Source organism: Apostichopus japonicus, chromosome 8 (genome assembly GCF_037975245.1).
Source record: "Apostichopus japonicus isolate 1M-3 chromosome 8, ASM3797524v1, whole genome shotgun sequence".
NCBI classification, from domain to species: Eukaryota; Metazoa; Echinodermata; class Holothuroidea; order Aspidochirotida; family Stichopodidae; genus Apostichopus; species Apostichopus japonicus.
Genome location: NC_092568.1, coordinates 37142772 through 37165160, shown reverse-complemented (window position 1 = coordinate 37165160; position 22389 = coordinate 37142772). Strand labels below are relative to the sequence as shown.

The window sequence follows — 22389 nt, the reverse complement described above, 5'->3', positions numbered from 1 at the left end:
CCACCATCTGTTTCGTACTACCGGGCCAATTCTCGATCCAAGACAGTAACTTCCCATTGACACCCATACTCTTCAGCCGTACAGTAAAATATGCTAGTGGGGAACTTTATCAAAGGCCCTCTGGAAATCCAGGAAAAGAACCAATAACTACAGACTTCTGCCTATTCAGTGAGCTTGTTACATCTTCCATAGACTCAGGAATATTAGCGAGACAAGACCTTTTTTGACGAAAGCCATGTTGAGACTCTCTGATCAAAGTCTGACTACTGAATAACTAACCATAGACATTTTAACAATAGACTCCATGACCTTACAAACAACACTAGTGACACTAACGAGCCTGTAATTACAGGGCTTAGACTTATCACCCTTCTTGACAATTGGGGTAATATTAGCACATCTCCAGTCTGATCGAGTCCTGAAAATAACCTTCATTCATAAATTTACTAAAACCCAATGACAGTGGAAAGCAGAACTGGGGTGCAAAAGTCTTCAACAAATACGGACAGATTGCATCAGGCCCAGGAGCTTAGAAACATTTCAACAAAGCAGCTCCTTTAAGACAACCTCATCTGAAAATAAGACTGTTTCCAGTTTAGAACCATCACTTCCCCCCTAAAAATCTGGAATACTACTCATACCTTCCCTTGTAAATACTGACACAAAATACTTGTGGTGACCTTAGAGGAACAACTGCATCTCTAACTTTCTGCTCTGACCTGACATAAGAAAAGAAGGCCTTTGGGTTATCTTTAATAAAACTTTGACAATGATATTTTCTAATTTCAATTTTGCTTCAGAGACTTAAATGTTCTACCTTCAGTTGACGAATTTAAACTTGGCTGAAAGAGATTCAGAATTTGTCCTCCTAAACAACTTCCACATTCTACATTTTTGCTTAATTGCACATCTAACTTTCTTATTCATCCAGGAAGGCATGTACTGCTTTAACGACGATGATTCTTCAAGGGAACATGATTTTCTATGATAACCTTATACTTATCAGCTAAACAGATCCAAGTCTGAGAAGAACTCATGTCTCTTAACAAATTAATCCAATCTGTTTCCTTTAGTAAAGTTTCAATTTCCACTGTATCTGATCTCGAGAAAACGGGACCTTTGCCTTGCAAAAAAAATTATGACCTTGCATACAACATCAAAAGCTAGTATATCATGATCACTAGTTCCTAGTTTTCCTAGATCCGTCAATCAACAACATCACTTGGATCAGAAATCAAGACAAGATCCAGGATGTTATCCCCCGTTCATGTCATTCAGATTGTGAATTACAAGAGAAATCAAGTTATGCATTGAATTTATTGAAATTCTGGAAATCATTTTATCTTTCATCAGTCTTCAAACTGGAACTTTGAAGTTGCTGGTAAACTTTACTGTACAGGCAATTGGTTTTTATATTTCATTCATCCACAGTTCTATAGTTAGTCAAGAAATTAGACATGCTGCATTGTAATGTGATTGTATTTGTAAAACTAGTTATACACAAACTTAGGCCTAGGCTCCACACAAAGATTAATGGTAAGTACTACTACTAGCTACATTTAGGCAAAATTACCTAATGACTTCCCAGGAGTTGGTGAAGCAGCTTTTTCTGTATCAACAGTGGATGTTGGTTCTGCTGGCTGTTCTTGCAGCAGAGAGCCCTCTGAAGGGCTCGTATCTTCCTCTTTCTCCGTCTGTAGTAAGTCGCCAGCAGATGACTCAGGCTCTGTACTTGCCGCAGGAGCAAATCCGCCAAGAAGATCCTCATCAATGTTATGTCCATGGGCGGGGTCATCAGGCGGCGATGTTTCATCTTCTGGTTCACCTTGCTCATCTCCTCCCCCTCCAAACGAAAGAAGATCTGCAGTGGGGATTGTAGAAGATGGTTCTTCTGTCGGAAACTGTGAGGATTCTGGCTGATCATCAGGGTCGTAACTATCTTCCTCTGGATACTCATTGCCAAATGGCCTATTTTCGTCTGCGTCTACCCTTTCGAAATCGTGGTCGTAATCTGCGTTACCAGTCGTATCTGGCTCTGGTTGATCTAAATCAGCCATTTCTGACACTATTTCTGATTGAAAATGCGAACAAAATTATGCTGATTTGCTGTGAATGCGATGTGTAGTTGCTTCCAACTCGGCTTAGGCAAGAGATGTTGCACGTAATTTCAGTCAGAGACTAACATATATACACACATGTCGTGAGAAAGACTCGTAATTCCGTCGTGCGGTACAGTTTTCGTAGTTTTGTCCTTCGAAAGTTTCGTATGTGCAATGCAGGTACTATACATGCATAGTATTGTACGACTAAACACTATTACAGTTGTGGATATTGACCACTTTTGTACACACAAAATAGCTACTTGGCGGGCATTGCAATACTCACACCCCGAAAATGGCGAAATAACCGATGACGCAATCTAGGTGATAGGTCAAAAGGGATTCCCCAACGTGTGGCGTACTAGCAAAGAACAAGTTTTCAGAATAAATTGCCGACCGACATCGAACGAAACTTCGCGAAGTCTGGTCGCAGGCTTGCAGTGATAACAAGTTGATTTTTTTATAAGCATGAACATGTCGCTGGATGTATAACAAATTGACTTGATAAACTGAACTTGAATGGCAACTTGAATGTAACACAAAGGCCTATACTTTCAGATGCTTGGAGTAATATCAGAGAAGGTATGCTCTCGCCTATGGTAGTGACAGACATGTGAACAAGAAAGCCAGGAGAACGTCTACATGACACGGCAGCATCCGATTCTCTGAATACACAAGAGAAAGCTTAATATATGATGGTGTTTATCCAAGGGAGCCAATTTATGATTTCCATACCGAAGTCATAATAAAATTGCTATATGATGTTAACGAAGTCCCGAGGGTAGTCAAAATTCGTCTGAGTTACAGATTTATCATACTGCACTTTGAGCAGGGTGTCCGAATCTCACCTCACCACTGCCGTAAACTAAAAACACTTTTAAATACATTGTTGTGTAAATTAACTAATTGACTCGAATTCAGGTCGACTCGCATTTTCTGGTGACTTGATTTGACTATAGACACTTTTTCGAAAATGAGCTAATTGGGGCCGTACTGCTGAAATGATTTGTATGGCGGGGAGGGGGAGGGGCCAAAATATGCACCCTGCATTGAAGATAGAAAGTTAGGTCATGCCTGCACGTCAATTAAGGATTCGGGTGAAAAGGATGATCTTCTTATTAAAGCCTCGTATAAACATTGTAATTATGTTTGCATTCCAAACAAGTTACTACACTGAGGATCGTACTCAGGATGCAAATCTAGCATATTTGCTAACCCTAAGCGACTGACGGCAATAGCTTGAATAATGAGTTATACAATGAGTTGTGCCGATATCTCCAATTTCGGTTCTGGCCAGTATCCGATGTTACAACCCGATCAGTCCGATAATGATACCGATATTTTTAAACAGCCAGAGTGAAGGTCAAATCGCACATTAAGTCATGAAATAATACATTAATACATAATCGGCTATCGTAAAGTTATTCGTTTGCACCAGTGGCGTAGGAAGGTACCTTGGAGTGGGGGGGGGGGGCTGAAGACTGATGGCCGGCCTGGGGGAGGGGTCTAAGGGGAGGGGGTGTCCCCCTCCCATTTGGAATTTTTGTTGCATTTCCAGATGGCCTCAGATGCAATTTGGTGCAATATAGCACACTTCAACACCCACTCCATTTTGTAAATATTTTTGCATTTTCACCTGGCCTTAGATGCAATTTGGTGCTCCAAATTTTCTCATTTGGAAATGAAAAAGGGGTTTTCTGACTTGCGGAGCGGGGGGCTGAATGAAAGTTCCGCCCCCCGTATTTTTCACTGGGGGGCTGGCGCCCCAGCCCCCGGTTCCTACGCCCTTGGTTTGCACAACTCACAAACAGTAACCACTTGTACAATTCTTACTGCGGAGGTCCGTTGGTAAATGTGCGCATATACTATAACACAACTCTCTTAACCTCTAACCTCTTTCTAAATGAACGATCATATTCCCCAAAAAATTGATATGCATGAAACTGTGTGCTAGCATAAGGTGACCATATTTGCCTGACTGGAATCAGGGACATTTATTGCGTGACTGATATGGGGGAGGGGTCAGGCGCGGCGGAACGGGAAAATTATTGGGGGGCTAATGTGTGGAGACTATCTAAGCGGAGCGCCACCATCGGTTGGCGCGGAGCGTACAAGAAAATTTTGGGTTTTTTCAAACCCCCAGAAGGCCGGAAATGGCACTTCCCGAGTGTTTTATGCTGCGAGTACCTCGCCCTAGAATATGGGTCTCAAGCCTGCAATTTCTCAGATTGAACGTAAAAGTCTGTAAAAACATTGTAATTTGTATATTCGATGGTGTTTCAAGAGAGTAGCTATTACTCGTAGTGTACTCGCAAAGACGTTTTTAAGTGTAGTAAAGGCAGTGGCGGAGCTAGGGGTATTGGTCGGGGGGGGGCAAGAATAGTCTGTAGGGGCGCTTTCGACACTATCTAAGCGGAGCGCCACCACAGGTTGGCGCGGAGCGGTCAGAAAATTTTTGAGTAAAGACACTCCCTAGATTGCAGGAAATCACCCTTTCCGGGCCTTACTAATTTTCAGATAAACGGAGAATAAATAGGTGTCGTCGCCATTTTGTCGGAAAATTACACCAACAGAATATGACAAATGTCAATAGGTATATGAGAGCGCAATAAAATAGTCAATAATCGCGAATAAGTGAAAAGCTGAAAAGGGCGCCAGCAGTCCATTTGAGTCCGTCAAGGGGGGGGGGGGGGCATCCGCCCCTGACTGTATATGGACGCTCCGCCACTAAGTAAGGGGATGTCGGAGAACTGGCTGAAATGAGGCAAGTCATTGGCCTAAGACGAAGTTGTGTTACGCTTACCGGTACTCACACTAACTTCTTCCACTTTTCACGGGGCGTGAAGACGCGGTTGGGGTGACAATGTGGTCTATAGCCAGGGGACGGGCCGAGGGTCCCCCAGCAATTACTAAAATTATTACACCTATATAGTATACGTGTGCATCGGACAGATCGACAAGTATGCATTGAAAAATGGGCAGATGCACGTTTCGGAGCCTTGGTAAATATTGGGGGGGGGGGGCTTATCATGCATTTGCCCCCTCAACTTTTTCATTGGGGGGCTGAGCCCCCCCAAGCCCCCCCGGTTCCGCCGCCACTGGGAGGGGTCTAAGGGGTCAAGTGCCTAATTAGCTTAGATGTAAAATGGTGATACTTAGAAGCACTTTTAAATCAATTTTATTTTAAAATATGTAGCTTTTTCTTAGATGAAATGGACTTACTTTACGAAAGAGTGCTAGGCTAGATCGATCTAGCATATTCCACTTTACACTGGCCCACCTGAAATATTGGTTAGTTCCGTTCTGCGACTGCACACTTGACTAAATTTTGTTTTAACAATTATTTCAATAATAATGTGGGATATTTTCGAAATTCCTGAACATTTTGACGAATCGGGGACATTTTCGGGGACACTTGTTCATCGGGGACAGCACACTGTAATCGGGGACTGTCCCCGAATTGATCGGGGACGTCTGGTCACCTTATGCTAGCATTTTTGTTGTTGAAAACTACAAGCCTATCCATGCCGTTACTTCTGTTGTATGATTCGTTTCTCTGTTTGACCAACTTACGTTCAACACTAAGGGTTAGGCTGCAAGTCTTATACAAGCGGTCGTCAAATGGAGCCACGGATTTCTTAGCACAAATGTTAAAAGATGACATCATTTTACGATGAATAAAACTGTTATACGTGTAGAAAAGACATAGTGTATCCTGGCTAAGAATTTTTACCACCCTTTGTGCTGTTACCAGATAAACACGGTCACATTTTCTTCAATTTACTTTTCCGTAAAAAAGTGATTTCCAACAATTAGCCGGCTATATATACTGACAACTAAACCTAGCAAAATGACCAAGTGTTTCGTGTTGAAATATTCCGTAAACCAATCGGTAACGAATTGTGATACGTAAACTTGATCCTCAAAATACAATCTTTTCATCAGTCATTGAGGATTTACTGAACAAACTGCATCCATGATACACTTTGCAGTTTTGGTGGGGGGGGGGGGTGATTTAGTATTGGTTTTCCACGTGTTATAAAACGGAGCCTCAGAAACACTGTGGAATATGTGATCGGTTAATAGTTATATACTTAGTTTATCAAATGATTTTCACGGTCACATAAGTTATTTCTTACGTTGTGCTTGACAGCGGTGCATCATTTGTAGGTCTGAATATGCCATGTTTACAAACTTTGTGCAAAACTTTAATTGGATTCTTAATAATATTAATAATAATATTGAGGATTTATAAGGCGTAGACATATCCACCGATAACGGTGCTCAATGCGCATCACAATATTACCCTGGTCAATGATAACTTGTCAAACATAGAGACAATCCCTCCACTCATTCTTGCAAAGAATAATTGCAAGAGCAAACCAGGTTTAGTTTAGTAGAAAAAATGATCAGGAGGGACACTCAAGGTGTCCGAGCTAGTGGTATGTTCAGGTTTAATTATGTTGTGTTCACCTGTATAATGCAGCGGCCAGATTGGTGAATCTGCTATGTACGTTACGTTAAGTGGCCTGACTGGTCTGTTACAGATCGCAATCGGTAAATATTTTTCAGAACTTGCGTCATGTTTCTTTGACCAGCAAATGGGCATATTGACCTCTGGCTATTAATCGAAATCGAAACTGAGGCTAAAGAAATTTGTTGTTTAGGATAGATTAATAAATCATCACAATTAACAAGAATTGGCATTGTATGTGAAAAAAAGTTCAATATCGGTTTCTCGTTATCGGCAATGAGGCTAGAGTTTACCGATATGTCGCCGTCGATATTGCAAATATCAGCCGATAACGATATCGCAAACCATTATCGGCGCAACACTAGCTATATGCAGCAAAATAACGATTGGAGAGGTTTGTCCCAAGCGGCGATGTATCTTGGACAATATAAGTGTTGATTAATTAGAAAATCTCCTAAAATCTCATATGGCGTGGCTTACAATGTCATATCATGATATTTTAGCGTTTTATCTCATTATGAGAATATGAGACAATTTGGAGTTGCTATTGCCACGGATGACCAGAGCCTAATATACGGCTCTGGGATGACTTGTTACCGCACGTTAGATGTTGCCAAGTTAATGTTCTATTTCGCGTTCCATAGTTATGGCACGACTGCCAAATTAAAGTGTATTAATATACGACTCTGGGTTCTCATGACATTTTACATGTGAACAACGTAGGCCTAGCCTACTGTGAAACAACAAACTACGTTAGACGACCAATTATTCACTCAAAATGTCGTCCAAAAGCCGCAAACCAGTGTCTTTTAAGATAAAGACAACTGATGGAAAAGAAAAAGAAAAACCAAAGTCCGTTGCTTCACAGTTTTTTGAAGAAGCGGATACCGCAGGGGAAATGGATGGGCAAAATTTAGCTGAAACGGTATTACGTTAGGCTATATAATGCAATCCAAAAATGTACTGTGCACATACGATAGTGTTTTGCGCCTAAGCTTTTGAGGAGCACTGTAGACTATCATTATCAATCATAACATAACCAATGAAGATGAATGAAGTAACCTAAGCAACAACTTATTTTCACACAAATTGAACTAAAGTGCAATTTTCGAAAGATTTACTAGCCTAAATTATAGGTTAAGTGGTTTGTGGCATAGGCTATTCGACCATATTCAGACAAGCTGGAGTCGGTTCAGAAACTGAGTGTAGGCTATAGGCTAAATAATATAAGATTATACAAATTGTGGACAGCTTTGATTCATAAAGTGCATTTATATGAGTTGTGCAGCAAGGCAGACAAGCGTCTCAAATATGAGGTGAAGAAAGTAACTGCTTCCAGGCAATCATAATACTAGATTTGTTTACCAGTAGAAAAGGACCAATCGCTATAAAGCAAGGTAACTTCACCAAGATATCAAATAAGTCAAAGTTAAGATAACTTATATAAATAATTCATAATCATAACATTGAAGATCAACTCGTATGCAGTTTTGGTAGAAATAGTAGGTTATGTAAGGTTTTTAATCAACAGATTTTCTACTGTGTTAATGATCTTTCACATTTTCTTTCTTCAGGTGGTGGATCTCATCAACCAGGCTCAACTCTACACAAAGGATAATCTGAAAATAGAAAATTTGAAGAAGGTTCAAGAATTAGTCATCTACAAAGAACCAGCCCTTCTGGATAACTTTTTGGATGTGAGTTTATACCCAGGCTTTGTCTTTTTTATTGTTTTAACATTTTATAATGTTATAAAAAACAATGTTATAAATAGATAAGATAAAACAAAGAATTTTGCTAACATGACAATAAAAACATGTGTTGCTTGTAGTTGAGAATATTAAGTAATTTAATCTTCTTATCTTAAAATAAATTATTATGTTTGTTCTTTTCATTCTCTCTCTCTTTCACTTTTATCCATTTTTTAACAGGAAGTTATTCAGTTTCAGCAAGACAGATCCACAGATGTCAGGAAGTTTGTTCTAGGTTTCATTGATGAAGCTTGGTAGGTGTTTGTATCCCTCCCTCCTATCCCTCATTCCCCCCTCCCTACCCCACCATCCTTTGCCCTCACCTCTCCTGTACTTTTTCCTATACAGTCTTCATTCCAATGTTACAACATTTATGGGATGAATTACCTAATTAAGTAAGTGCTTTATTCAACAGTCTATTGACTGCAAAGACCATAATAATGAATTTTTGTAACTAGAGATTAATAAATAGAAGCAAAGTTTTCTGGCGTGTATGTATTATTTTTCAGATCATGTGTTCAGGTTGCAGATTAAACTAACTGCCTGCATAGTCTTTTTGGTTACACATAAGTTTTCATATGAACTGTAATGACATTGTGACATATTATGAGGAAACCATTAGTGTATCTTTTCTGCTTTGCAGTATTCATGATCCGCAATTGATTCCCAGTGTGGTCCCTCACGTCAGCATGGTGGTTGGAAATCCATCTGAGCATGTAGCTGTCATCAAGAAAGCTATCCTCTGTACCTCTCAGCTGACAAGAACCGCCCTCAAGGTAATAGAAGGTTTGACCAAGTACCCTATGAACAACACATGTTGATACAGAAACCCTATTGCAATGGCTAAAGAATGTCCTAACCCATTGACACATTGCAATCACACAAACATCTCAGGCTAACCATTCCTTTCATTTAGCGCTGTTTGAAAAGAAAAGTTCTTCTTGATGTGATTTAATTTGAGCTATCTTCAGCCATTAGAAAAGTTGAAGATAGAATCACCGTGTGACAAGTTATGAATGCCATGGACAAGGAACCAGGACTATTTCCTCTTCTCTTCCAACATCATCTTCTCAGTTCTCATAATGCATTCAATAATGCACTGTTGTAATAATCTCATAGATTGTTACTTGGAGAAAAACAATTACCTGAGTGTGCGATGTCTAGTTTACTTGTTGACTTTTAAAATGTCACGTTGTGTCCATAATCAAATAGAGTTCAGAGTTCACTGTTATAGACTTCAGTCATTACACTTAACCTTTTACAAACTTGATAAATGATACATTGTTGTTTTTTCGCACTTTGTGAATTCTGTAAGCTCTATTCTTGCATTTTACAGTTAATAAGTAACAAGATGGTTTGTCCATGGGGAGGACACATTTGTGTTGTTTTTAAAGGCTTAATCAAGTTGTTATTAGACAGAAATTACCCTTATATTGCACACTTCATCCTCATCATGCATTTTGATAAAACTTTGTAAATTTCGACAGTGGTTGGCTCCAATAAAGACAATTACCGATGAGATGGAGGGCTGTTGGATGACTTTAGTGGACATGAGAGAGAGGATAAAAATAATGCTGGATTCAGAAAATGATGGGTGAGTATCTGCATCTGATGGTTTTATTATGAAAGCTGCTGCGAGGTATTGTTAGTTTATATCTAAATGCTCGACGGTGAAGGCGTAGTGTAACGGTGTAACAGTGTCAGTCATGCAACCGTTAGGTTCCCTATGCAAAAGAAGATTGTCTTGACCTATTCAAAATTGTTGCTATGCAGTGGTTTTGAGTTGAGTCTTATGTGGATTTGGTATTTCTGGTTTTTGAATTGGGAATTGGTGATTAGTTCTGTTCTTTCAGTGCTTTGGAAGCAATTTTGTTCACCATAGCTGCACTGATGATGCTGGGGTACACAGTGATGATGCTGGGGTACACAGTGATGATACTGTGGTACACAGTGATGATGCTGGGGTACACAGTGATGATACTGTGGTACACAGTGATGATGCTGGGGTACACAGTGATGATGCTAGTGTACACAGTGATGATGCTGGGGTACACAGTGATGATGCTGGGGTACACAGTGATGATACTGTGGTACACAGTGATGATGCTGGGGTACACAGTGATGATACTGTGGTACACAGTGATGATGCTGGGGTACACAGTGATGATGCTAGTGTACACAGTGATGATGCTGAGGTACACAGTGATGATGCTGGGGTACACAGTGATGATACTGTGGTACACAGTGATGATGCTGGGGTACACAGTGATGATGCTAGTGTACACAGTGATGATGCTGGGGTACACAGTGATGATGCTAGTGTACACAGTGATGATGCTGAGGTACACAGTGATGATGCTGGGGTACACAGTGATGATACTGTGGTACACAGTGATGATGCTGGGGTACACAGTGATGATACTGTGGTACACAGGGATGATGCTGGGGTACATCTTGGATGGGGATGTTGTGTGGCAGTTCCAGGAGCAGATGGTTGTGACAATGTCACACCTCTTAATTATCTGAACACTCAATGAACAGAAAAGTCTTTGAATAAGCCAGTTTTCTTATATTCCTTACCTGTGGGAAGTACTAAACTAAAAGGAATAGTACCCTAGCAGCAGCATTCAATACTTAAAGTGAGTTTAATATAGCAACAGAATGCACTGAAGATTTATGGTCATTAAAAATATCCAGGTAATTCTCCTTATTTGGTCTGAATGAATAACAACAGCTCAAAAAGACTATGTATTGTGATGTGAATTGTTTTAATGGACGGCCACTTCTCATGGATTATGTACCTTCCTCTCTTTTCTCTTTGCGACAGAATTCGTACTCACGCTATCAAATTTGCAGAATCACTGGTCATAGCCTTTTCAGAGAAGACGTCGGACTCTGAAGTCAGCAAAAGAAATGAGAATGACTTTTCGTTAGATCAGGTAAACTATTATATATAACATAATATTGAGGATTTATAAAGTGCAGACATATCCACCCATAACGATGCCCAAGGTGCATAACAATATTACCCTGGTAAATGATAACCTGTCAGACATAGAGACAATCCCTCCACAAGGCACCTAAACAGCGCCCAACTGACAGTTTATCTCACAGGTCCCCATTTACACACCTGGCTGAAGAGAGGCAATGAAGATAAAGTGCCTTGCCCAAGGACACAACGCAATGATATAGACAGGACTTGAACCTGCAATCATTAGATCACAAGTCCACTGTCTTAACAACTTGACCATAACGCTCTCTCAATAATATATATATATATATATATGAATTTTTTATATATTTTTTATTCATTTGTGGATTAACATATCAAACAATATTTCATAAAAGCAGGAGAAAGAGGAAACTGTTTTCGAATAATATGTCACAAACTGTAATTTAAAAAAAAAATTTTTGTAAAAATAATTCTTACAGCCATCATTTAATGTGACCATTTCATATTGGGAAACTGGAAAAGATGTGCCATATGATGCTGAAAGTTGTTAATAGGTTTATGTTTTCTTTTATTTCATTTTTCTTGAACCCATCATTTATGAGGAGAGATCATATTTTGAAAAAGAGAAAGTTTATGTCTTGATTCAGTAACCTCAACAAAGTCCTCAGATCCACAAAGTTATACAGCATCATGCTAACATCCTGCAGTCATGATAAACAGCCAATTTCCTTGTCAATATTCCAGTTATCCCTTGATATTAAAATAAAAGTTGTCTATTACATAACATAATTTTTAAGCTAATGATAACCAAAGACTTGTTGTAATAATTGTGTATTTTGTACTTTTTTAAGGTGAGCGACGACCACCCATTGATCAAGAAAGGTGAAGTGCAATCCGAGAGCAAAGTGCTGTGTGAAGCTCTGAGAAGCCTCCTTATTACACCTAGTATAACAAGGTGAGAAAAACTACAATAATATTAATATTAATATTAATAATGGATAAGATAAATTATTTTTATGAGCCATGAGCTTGAATGCACAAAGAAATCCCCTAGCTCCATGGACGAGAAATAAAATGAAGTTAGTTATAGTTGGCCCTCTAACTTTTATATGTTGCCTACACAGGCTTGTTACAGTAGATATACAGTTTATTATTTCTCTCAATATATAATGAACACATGAGGGTGGCATTCAACTGCAAGAATTACAAAAAACACAACAACATATGCAACAATCATAGTATGAAGTGTGAGAACATATTCTTTGTCCCTTTAACAGACATTTGGTGACGTACTTAAAAATAAATCAAAGCAAATGTAGTTGAGAGGTTTCATTAGTTTGCTGCTTTTATAAATTCATAGCATGGGCAAATTAAATCTCAAACAAGGTTTAGTTCCTCCCATTTTACACATAAAATAAGACCTTTGATGTATAAATGATCCTCATTATGCTTGTTTATTAAATTACATCTTTGAAAAATGCAAGCAACTGTCTCGTCTCTGGGAATTTGTAATTGGACCCTTTAGTCCTCTGTGATGTTCATCAGCTGAAAACATTTCCCACCAGATTTAACACTTGCTTTATGTTAAGTCTCAGTAATCTATCTTGAGTGATACCATTGTGTGTATGTGTGTGTGTGTGTGTTGAACATCTGTCGGTCAGTCTGCTCTGCTGTTAATGTTCAATGCCTTCCTTTTCCATTTCCCGTTTGGCAGTGTTAACCTGATGGCCTGTCTTGGATCGTTGTCCAACATAGCTCGACAGAGACCAGGCTATATGCCAAAGGTGATACAATCATTTGAGACCCTCCATGGTGAGTATCGAACCTGAATTCAAGTAGCAAGCAAACCAAGAATTTGTGTTTCATTTGTCATTTATTTATAGAAAAGATGTTCCAACCTCCTCCCTTCTCCCCACCTCCAAAAAAGAAAAGAAAGTGTGGTAAAACAAAGGTCAAACTGTTCTTATCTTTTCTCATTTCAATTCCAGTCAATCTACCTCCTACTCTTGCCAAATCTCAAGTCAGCAGTGTCAGGAAGCATATGAAGGTGAGTCAAGAAATTTGATTGGATATGAAATAAGTTCTCAAACAGTATGTTACCAAGCTAAATACATTTTATGCGTAACAATCTTATGTGCGGAGAGTTGTGGCTGTTCACAAAGGCAAAAGCAAATGTCCACTACCTGCTGTGTAAACTTGTCTTTTAACTACTGACTTTTAATTACAAAATACAATTAGCGACTTGAGCGAGTTTGTGTGTCAGACTATCATAGCATCACATAACAGTATGTTTGCATTCTCTTGCCCAACAGATGCAGTTACTGATCCTCTTGAAACATCCCGGGGCCTTGGAAGTTGTATCCAATGTCTCCACTCTCTTAGCTGACCTTGGAACTCCCGACGCTGAGGTTTGTGTTGTTATAAATGATAAAAATTTTCTCTGGAAGGAAAATAATTATCAATATCAATACCAGTCAATTACCAATCAATACCAGTCAATACTTCAGGAACCAGATCCCATTTGAATGAAATTGTTCCTTTAGATCATAAAATCTAGAAGAAATCTTAGTTACATGTGGTAAACCTCTGATGGGTTCTTTCTTAAAACTTGAGGGTTGCGACGAACGCCGACAGAGATTGAACCGTAAAGCACACTTTGAATAGAGCATAAACTAATTAAAGAAAATAAGTGGCCATTTGTGCAGTACTCCCATCTTGAGGTCTCAGGCAATGGACCAAGTTTGCAGGGTTTGATTAAAGGGTAAATCCCATTTGTATGTATGTATCTATATATTTTAGATCCTCCTGCAAGCAGGAACTCGCAAAGAAGCCTCATTGGCTTATCAAAGCCACAAGCTGACCGATGTCAGTCTCTTACATTCATATTTAACATCCATGATTATGAATTGTTAATTATCAACAACTCTGTAACTGGACGACATACATTAATCTTGGAGTGACTCGAACTCGGGACCTTATGATTGGAAGGCACAGGCGTTAACCACTGAGCTATCACTCCACAGTTTGAGTTTAGAAGTGGTCAAAACCTGGAAAGAGAACTTGTAAACCTATATATCTGGAGTGGAGGAATGGTGACAAATGTCACGTTCGATGTACAACTTTCCCATAGTGATTACAAGACCCATAATATTTTTATGGTGTCAAAGGTCAGCAGAAGTCAAAATATGGATATCTCGATAAGCTTTCAATCTCAGAACACCTATGTTTGTATTACCATAGAGCATTGATTTGATGCAACTAGTCACAATAGTTAGCTTATTAAGCTGATAAAACTGCAGAGTTAGACTCTGACAAAGATCCTGCTAGCATCACATGGTTAGGCCTCTAACTTTAACACTTTAACATTTACCCACACAGGCATTTTGGAGTAGATAAGCAATTTTGCTAACAGTTTTTTCTCTCTTTGAAACTGCATTGTTATGAAATATTAATAGCCAAGAAAGAGACAAAATTCGAAGGCTTCCAAACTGCTACACAAATTTTGAACTTTATATTATTCCCCGTAATGTCATCTGAAAATCCTGATTAGGATGGTCGATTGTCAAGTCTTACGCGACAGTGTCAGGAACACTTCCTTAAATTAAAAGTCTTTGTTACCTCTACGAACAGATTAAGAAGCATCTACCGAAGGCAGCAGAGAACTTGAAAAGATCTCGACCAGATGAAGAGGATAAGAACGACAGAGGAAAGAAGAAACAGAAGAAGGTCAGTCTTGTTTTGTTGATGAAAGTTGAAATGTTGAGATCATGAATCATAGAACCCTGCTGATATGAAGTTAGCTATATTCTGGAGATTTTGTTTAAAATTTGGCATCTCATTGTATACTCAAGTGATTCTGTTTTGAAGTTTAAATGGACAAAAAAGGCTAACAATTTTGGTACAGTTCACTGTTATAATAATGCTGACAGAAGGTGTTCATTGCAGATTTGCAAGGAAGAAGTTGTGATAAAAAAAAAGTTAGTCACAGTATTGTTCTATTCAGTGCAGTGAAAATATTGCAAAATAATGACAAAAGCCAACAATATCTCAAAGTTCTTTAAAAGTTTATGTTGCTATGAGGAAGTTCAATGGAATTATAGTTAGAAGAAAAGTAATACTGATATTAAGAGATAAATTTGACAATGTGACCACGGTGAATTATTCAAGCAGGAGAAGCAACTATTGCCGGAGGAGGATGACGAAGGCGCAGATAACAAAGCGGATAAGTCGACCAGCGTCAAGAGAACTGTGAAAACGACGGCAGTTGATTTACTGGCAGAGGAACTGAGGCCGCTGCTGGAGAATGGAGAAAATGTAGCCAACCTGGTACTCATTAGTATGGTATGTAGAACATTGTTTTGACTGCACCATTGGAATGAGCAGGCATGAGCTTTTTCCGCGAATTCGCGGAATATCCGTGATTTCTTTTCTACCTTGGGGACAAAAACTATTATCCTAATACACTGTGGCATACGCAAACTGGAGCCTATACCGCATTTTTTGCAAAGTTCTGTGATATTTTTTTTACCCCAGGCTCATCCCTGAATTGGGGGTGATGAGAATCGGTAGGAAGGGGAAGGATTGGGATAATTCAAAAAGAGGCTATTAATGCTTGCTCTTTTTTATTTTTTATTATTTAGTTTCTCAGTTCTATATCAGACATTCAGTTTTACTGTATTCATTATGTGCCTCTGGTACGCCTCGCCATTTTCGTTCACTATACTTCAACCCTAATGTGAGATATCAGACATTCCATGTGTCTCTATTTAAATATCTGTCACTAGTTCTCCTCCAGTAACACTCTCTCTCTCTCCTTCTCAACCCTACATTGATACATCAACATTCATGTCACTGTTTCTGCTACCTGCCTGCCTCTTCTATCACTCCATGTTTTACATTTCACCCATCTCAACCGCTCTTTGAAATCATCGGTGTTTTGTTCTTCATCCAGGTTTCTCTACCGGATATGATGCCCCCTCAGTTCCAGTCAGCTTACACACCGATAGCAGCCGCGGGGACAGACAGCCAAGTCAAGCATCTAGCTCGGATGATGGCGAATCAGTTTTCAGCTGTGGGAATCAAACCAAAGAACGAAGAGGTATGGTGACTTTTGTCGAGATTGTTACAGGAAGAAAAGCATGTTAAAGGATTGATACATCCTGTCATTGACAGTATTTCTAAGAAATTCTTTGATATAAAGTTTGAGAATGTGATCCTAGCATGATCATCCTCTTCGGTGGACGGATGGTTGGACAGAAGGGCAGAAGTTAAGAACAAATACAAAATGAAGAAAAGGTCACATAGTTTCTTAAATGAACATAAGGAATAAAAATTTAGGGTTGCCCCTGTCATCTGCATGCATTGTTGTTTCCTTTCCTTTTCTTACCATACCTTAGGGTGGGTACTTAGATAGGTTGAGGCAGGGAAAGAAAGGAAAGAAAAGGTACTGAGGTAGGAAAAGGAAAGGGAAAATAACAAGGTAGGGTAAGGAAACGGAAGGTACAAAGGTAGGGTAAGGAAAGGTACTAAGGTAGGGTAAGGAAAGGGAAGGTACTACCCTACCTCAGTATCTTCCCTTTCCATACCTCTGCCTCTTTTCACTTTGCTGTTACCTTCCTAAACATAGACAAAGCAAGACAATGTGTTTGTTCTGTCATTGGCTTACCAAGCACTAAACGTGATAAATTTGAGAAGACTATACCTTCTGAAGTATTATATTGTGCAGTGTTCATCGTTATGTCTAAAAATGGATTTGCAATCATCCTCAAATAGTTTCACTCCCTCCCTCCCCCCACCCCACCCCCACTTCCCCAACAAAGTTGCAAACAAAGTTTCTTTTTAATTCTTAGGCCCTGAAGGTGCTAGAGCAGGAGGAAGAAGAAGACAAAGCAGTCCCTGCTGCTTCTGTGGAACCTGAGAGCAGCACCGTCAAAGGAGGAATACCAGTGGTAGGAGGTGAGTACAATCCATCTCTTTTTTTGATTCCTTGCCGAAGGCTCAAGGAATCTATGCGATGGTGATTGCGTGTATATGTGTGTGTGTCTGTGATGCCCTTGGCTCCTAAACACGATAACTCAACAATGGCAAGTTGGATTGAAGTCATACTTGGTACATAGATGCGCCACACCGAGTAGAAGAACAATATTGATTTTGGGTTTTTAGGTCCACAGTCAGTGAAAGAACCTTGCTGATCAATTTAATCAACAATGAAGAAAGCTTGGGATTATAATCTCAATTGGCAAGGAATCACAATAAGCCCACTGGCTTTCTGGTTTGCTAAATTACATCATATCTAAGTTGAAGTAATACAAAACAGTTTGTCCTCAGCATGCAACTATTACATCACACCTGTTTGCTTCAAGTTGACTGATGGTACACACTGTTACAATTTCAAGTATCAATATCTCAAGATCTTTATGTAGGAATTGCTTTTAAAGCTCCATTTATAACAAATACAGTATCTTTAGGTATTGAAGTCACCTTCTGGACAGCTTTTTCCAATACTGTGTTTCACATTACAAAAGTGGTAAGGCCTAGGGAATGTTATAATTCCGTTTCTGTTCACATCTGGACGTGCAGAAAATAATCCAGGTCTTACAATTGCAGTAATTTTGTTTAGTTAGTTATCTGTGTATCTTTGTCAGTTAAATTTGGAAAATGTCGTCTGTGTTGCTATTTTTGCCAAAAAGGCTGTCCTTGTTTGTAAGTATAATAACTTTTGACCAGAAATTGTGAAAGTGGTTTATTTAAGTTAACAATCACATGCAGTAAAAATAAAAAAGAGTTACATTTATGAGTGAATATTAAAATTCTTCCTATCACCAGCAGGCCATGCTATATTAATCATGTGACTGGTGTCAGCGAATCAGATTCGATAAACCAAGAATAAGTTGACATCCAGTTCGCAATAGGGAATTTTTAATAGTAGTTAGAACCAGGGACAATGTTGTTGGAGCACTCCATCTCAGCAAGGTATTGGGTATTTAAAAAAAAAAAAAATCCAACTCTTGTCCAATAAAATAGAAATCATTTCTGTTTATTTATCAATCTTTGCAGGGCAACAAGCATCAGAAGTATCGACGACCAGAAAGCCCTTGCGTCAGACGCCAGTTATCATACCTACCGGACCGAGAAGAATCACAAAATTCAAGCTCACGGACGTAACTCTACCTTTAGAAACTTCAGTCAGTGATGCGGCATTCCTGTCTTGTATCAACAGGATCATCAAGTCTAAAAGTAAGTCAAACCTGAGATTTTATCGTGTCACCAAGTTGACCCTTTGAACAGAATCCTTTTTCTTTTTAGGATCGCCAGACTGACAAAAAACACAAGACTTATTTATGTAACCATAGGTAGCTATTAAAGGACAACCTCAATATTAAGTATTTACATTTCTCTAGACTGACAAACCATTCATAATTTGTAGAGGAGAGGAAACGTTAAAATGCAGTATTCAAAATTTTTTGTTATTCGGTTTTCAGAATATGCTCAGAGTGGAGGAGCCGCTGCCAAGAGAATCAAAATATTGTCCGGTCTGGCCGCACAGTTTGGGGGAAACAGCGTCCAAGGTATGTGAGAAATGGAGATAAATTTGGAGGAAAGAGAATCTGGTGTCAGGGGAGGAGGGGGGTGGGTGGGAGTTGATCAAGGAGAAGTGAATCCAAGAATCCAGCGTTGATGATGTTTGGTTGGGTGTGATAGAGGGAAGATAGAGGTAATGGGGGTACAAGGAGATGGATCAAAAGTTACTCAACTGGTGTATAGTTTGCCTCTATTTTTCTGCAAGGTGCTAGATACCTTTACTATATTTCCCTGAAATTTTGTCTTACTGAATAGTTTGGTTCATTTTCAGAAAAAAATGAAGATAATTTGTGCCAATTTACCGTATATATCTTTAGTCGCCTTTACATTGAGATGTAACCAGTGTAAGGTTCTTTGCCTTTGTAATTAGTGTAAGGTAGTATTAAATGTATTTTTCATGTTTCTGTGTATGCTTGTGTGTGAATGTTTGTGTGTATGTATTTTGTATGAAGCCTTTTGTACTACCTTATATCATTCAGTGGGACGATTGATTGGTGACCATATCACTGTATGGGAACTCATTGGCTTCCTTTAAAGTTAGTTGAACATACATATTTAATGCATGATGATATTTCAACAGTTTAACTGATATAGGATCACCATGCCAACCAAGGATCAGCATGTCTGTTTGTATGGATCTGTTATGAATATTTCAAATACAAGAGGTCATATTTATTGCTTTTTCCACTCCTTTTGGCCATCAAGTGTGGTGCCCATATGTGTAAACGGTCAAAACTTCAAAAGTACAAAACCTAGGCTTATTGAAAGTGGGAAATGTGTCACTACTGTGGGTGAGAAGGTCATCCCACCCACCCACTCTTTTTACACTGTGACACATTTCTGTGTGTTTTCTGCCCCTGCAGCTTTGATGCAGTATCTAATGGAGGATCTCCGTGGCAACATAGATTTAGCTGTATCGTGGCTTTACCAGGAGTACAGTAAGAGTCAAGGTTACATGCTACAGATTCAAGATATGGAGGAAAACTGTTACAACGATCTACTGTGTTCATTTCTCGGTAGTCTGCAGAAGAGAGCGGATCAAAGAGATGGGTAAGTGCTGTCAAAGGCCTATTTATGGGTTGGGTTGTTGGTGTAGTAGTGGACCATCTGGATATAATTATGGCAACTCCTGTCAACTTTTTTCCCGGATAATTTTTTTTGGTGGTGGTGGTGGGGAGAGGGTGGGAGAGGTGGGAGAAGGAGGAGAAACAATAAATATCAGACTGTTCATTAACAGATAGCTCTATGTAAATGCAGCATACTTAAAAAAATATTTGGATAATTTTTTTCATAAATGGTCCTCCGTCCAACCCCCTGAGAGCCAATTTGAAAGGATTCAATATATTTGGAATCCTTCTATAGCCATGGACCCTCATACAGTATCAAATTAATAGATAACATCTGTGATGTTTGCCTTTCAAGCCGGGCCGAACCGCATCCAATTAATCCTCATCTTTTCTGATTTTTTGTTCATAGCCTCTTCTACCGGCTGGTTATGGAGTCGCCTGTTCATACTCCAGAATCCATCAAAGTCATTCGATCATTTTGTGAGGATGAAGTGAGTATGAATCAGAAGATCATGTGTGTTCTGCATCGACTTCATAAATTGATATGTTATGTAGGTCAAGTGAAAGTTACAAGATGAGTTTGAAAAGCAGGGCCAGTGGAGTTACCTGCTGTGGTCCTTCATCCATCCTCTTATTGAAAGTTATCGGTGTCCTTGCCAAAATGCTAGAAATTCCAAAATTGGTCGCCAACAGTGACACTTCTATACTTCCTCTTCTGTTGTTCTCAGAGCAGGCTTACTCATTATGAATCATAATTTTCTTAGTTTTTACCCATCCTCAACTTTTGGAAATAGGTGGAGGATATTGAACCTGCAGTACAGCATTTTCAGAAGTTTCTAGCTATATTGTAGCTATAGCCACAAGCTCAAGTTTGAAGCAAGTGCAAATGATTTCTTTAGGGGGTAATTTGTTATACTTCAGTTAAAAAAGTTAAAAATAATGCTTAAGAGTTAATTTTTGCTTTGGCTTGCGGGGAGAGATTTACAATAAATCAGAGACGTATTGCAATTGAAAGTTGTTAATATCAACTGTTGACAAATGCATTTTTGAAAATTGTCAAACTATTTGTAATAGTCCTAGCCTTCCCTTACTAGACCCATCTACTAATTGTATTCAAGGTACTGATGAAAACATGACAAGGATTGACCCGTTTCTGATAGCCTGGCACAACCTTACGTTTGATTACGAGCGGCTTCTGTCTGACTAAAATGCAATATCACTCCTTTCAAAATTCAAGAAGAATTATCATTTTGTATTTTGCTTATTTCATGTTTGACCTTTGCATTTTCTCACCATCCCACCATCCCAGGTTCATTTCTATGCTGGAATGCATGCATTGAGAGAGTTGATACTGAAGCGGCCATCCATGATCATACGATACCTCCAGGAACTGTTGGAGCTCACGTATCACGAGAGAACCGAGGTCCGTTCCCAGGCTATTCAGTACGTCAAGAGACTTTACGAGAGAGAAGACCTCAAGGAAGTCATACAGGTGAGGAAAGTTTGATTGTTTTAAAGGAATTGAAGCTACTTCTGGATTACCTGTTTTGATTGGTCAAATTTTGGAAGATGCGCATCTTTCTAAACCAATAGCATGCTTTGTTCTGCTGGTGATTTTGTATAAGCAAATCATCAACAGAAAGACACAAATAGATTAGATGATTTGACAGAACTTTGTGATGAGTTTCTGCCTGAGGTATTAAATCTTCATTTTAATCTCTGTGAAGAATGAAGTGTCAAGCCTTGGGAAGAAACAAAATTGTTAGAAGGCTAAAAAGAAAAGATATTGAAGGTTGACTTAAAGTGCTTTCCAGTAATGAATCATGGAGTGAAATAATCTGAAAGTTACTTGAGCATATATTCTTGACGATGATATGATTCAAATCTTGTTCTTCCATTTGATTGGTTGACAGTGCTCTATGGAGACTGAAAGATTTCACCTTATGAGAGCATCAGTTGCTGTTTGGATGTACATTTTGAAATGACCTTTGACATCATACGTTATTACATATATTCAGGGAGTTCACGGAATGACTTACTTAAAGAAAATACAATCTTCCCTTCGCAATGTTATCATTTGTCTTTAATCTTCGCTGTTTATTTATTATTTTTTTTTTCATCAGGATTTTGCTAAGCAGAGTCTTGGTTACCTGTTGAATGAGAAGCCACCGTTGGCCGTTATTCAGCAGCTGAGTTTGGACCTCAAGGCCAAAGCCGCTCAGGAAGGATGGTTTGAAGACTTAATCAAACTCTGTCTCTATCTCTTCCTGGCACTCCTCCCCGTCAATCATAAACTTATTCATGAGTGAGTCACCACAATGTGGAATACATTTTCATGAGTTCTCATTAACATAAAAGTTTATTTTCATATCGCCATGTTCTTTTATGCTACCGTGACATAGTTAGACAAATGCACAACCAGTGGGATGGGAACGGTTCTTCAAAATATTTGATTTATAAATTC

The 22389-nt window shown here is 39.0% G+C and overlaps 2 protein-coding genes across 3 annotated transcripts in view; one reads left to right on the top strand and one right to left on the bottom strand.

Moving 5' to 3' along the window:
• Window positions 1-2371, bottom strand: part of LOC139971850 (reticulon-3-A-like) — a 54874-nt gene extending 52503 nt beyond the window's left edge. The window contains exon 1 of one of the 2 annotated variants that reach the window (XM_071978623.1): window positions 1574-2371. In XM_071978623.1, coding sequence (XP_071834724.1) covers window positions 1574-2057 — 484 coding nt within the window. In that variant the 5' untranslated portion in view covers window positions 2058-2371. The remainder of the gene's footprint in view (window positions 1-1573) is intronic. The other variant, XM_071978625.1, reaches the window with a different exon arrangement.
• A 4872-nt stretch (window positions 2372-7243) lies between these two features.
• Window positions 7244-22389, top strand: part of LOC139971848 (symplekin-like) — a 25046-nt gene continuing 9900 nt past the window's right edge. Inside the window, exons 1-20 of the mRNA XM_071978621.1 lie at window positions 7244-7498; window positions 8148-8270; window positions 8505-8578; window positions 8968-9100; window positions 9812-9918; window positions 11152-11263; window positions 12129-12232; window positions 12992-13089; window positions 13266-13324; window positions 13590-13685; window positions 14908-15003; window positions 15448-15618; window positions 16229-16375; window positions 17127-17232; window positions 18334-18513; window positions 18759-18845; window positions 19722-19908; window positions 20335-20416; window positions 21235-21417; window positions 22049-22230. Coding sequence (XP_071834722.1) covers window positions 7352-7498; window positions 8148-8270; window positions 8505-8578; window positions 8968-9100; window positions 9812-9918; window positions 11152-11263; window positions 12129-12232; window positions 12992-13089; window positions 13266-13324; window positions 13590-13685; window positions 14908-15003; window positions 15448-15618; window positions 16229-16375; window positions 17127-17232; window positions 18334-18513; window positions 18759-18845; window positions 19722-19908; window positions 20335-20416; window positions 21235-21417; window positions 22049-22230 — 2474 coding nt within the window. The 5' untranslated portion in view covers window positions 7244-7351. The remainder of the gene's footprint in view (window positions 7499-8147; window positions 8271-8504; window positions 8579-8967; window positions 9101-9811; window positions 9919-11151; window positions 11264-12128; window positions 12233-12991; window positions 13090-13265; window positions 13325-13589; window positions 13686-14907; window positions 15004-15447; window positions 15619-16228; window positions 16376-17126; window positions 17233-18333; window positions 18514-18758; window positions 18846-19721; window positions 19909-20334; window positions 20417-21234; window positions 21418-22048; window positions 22231-22389) is intronic.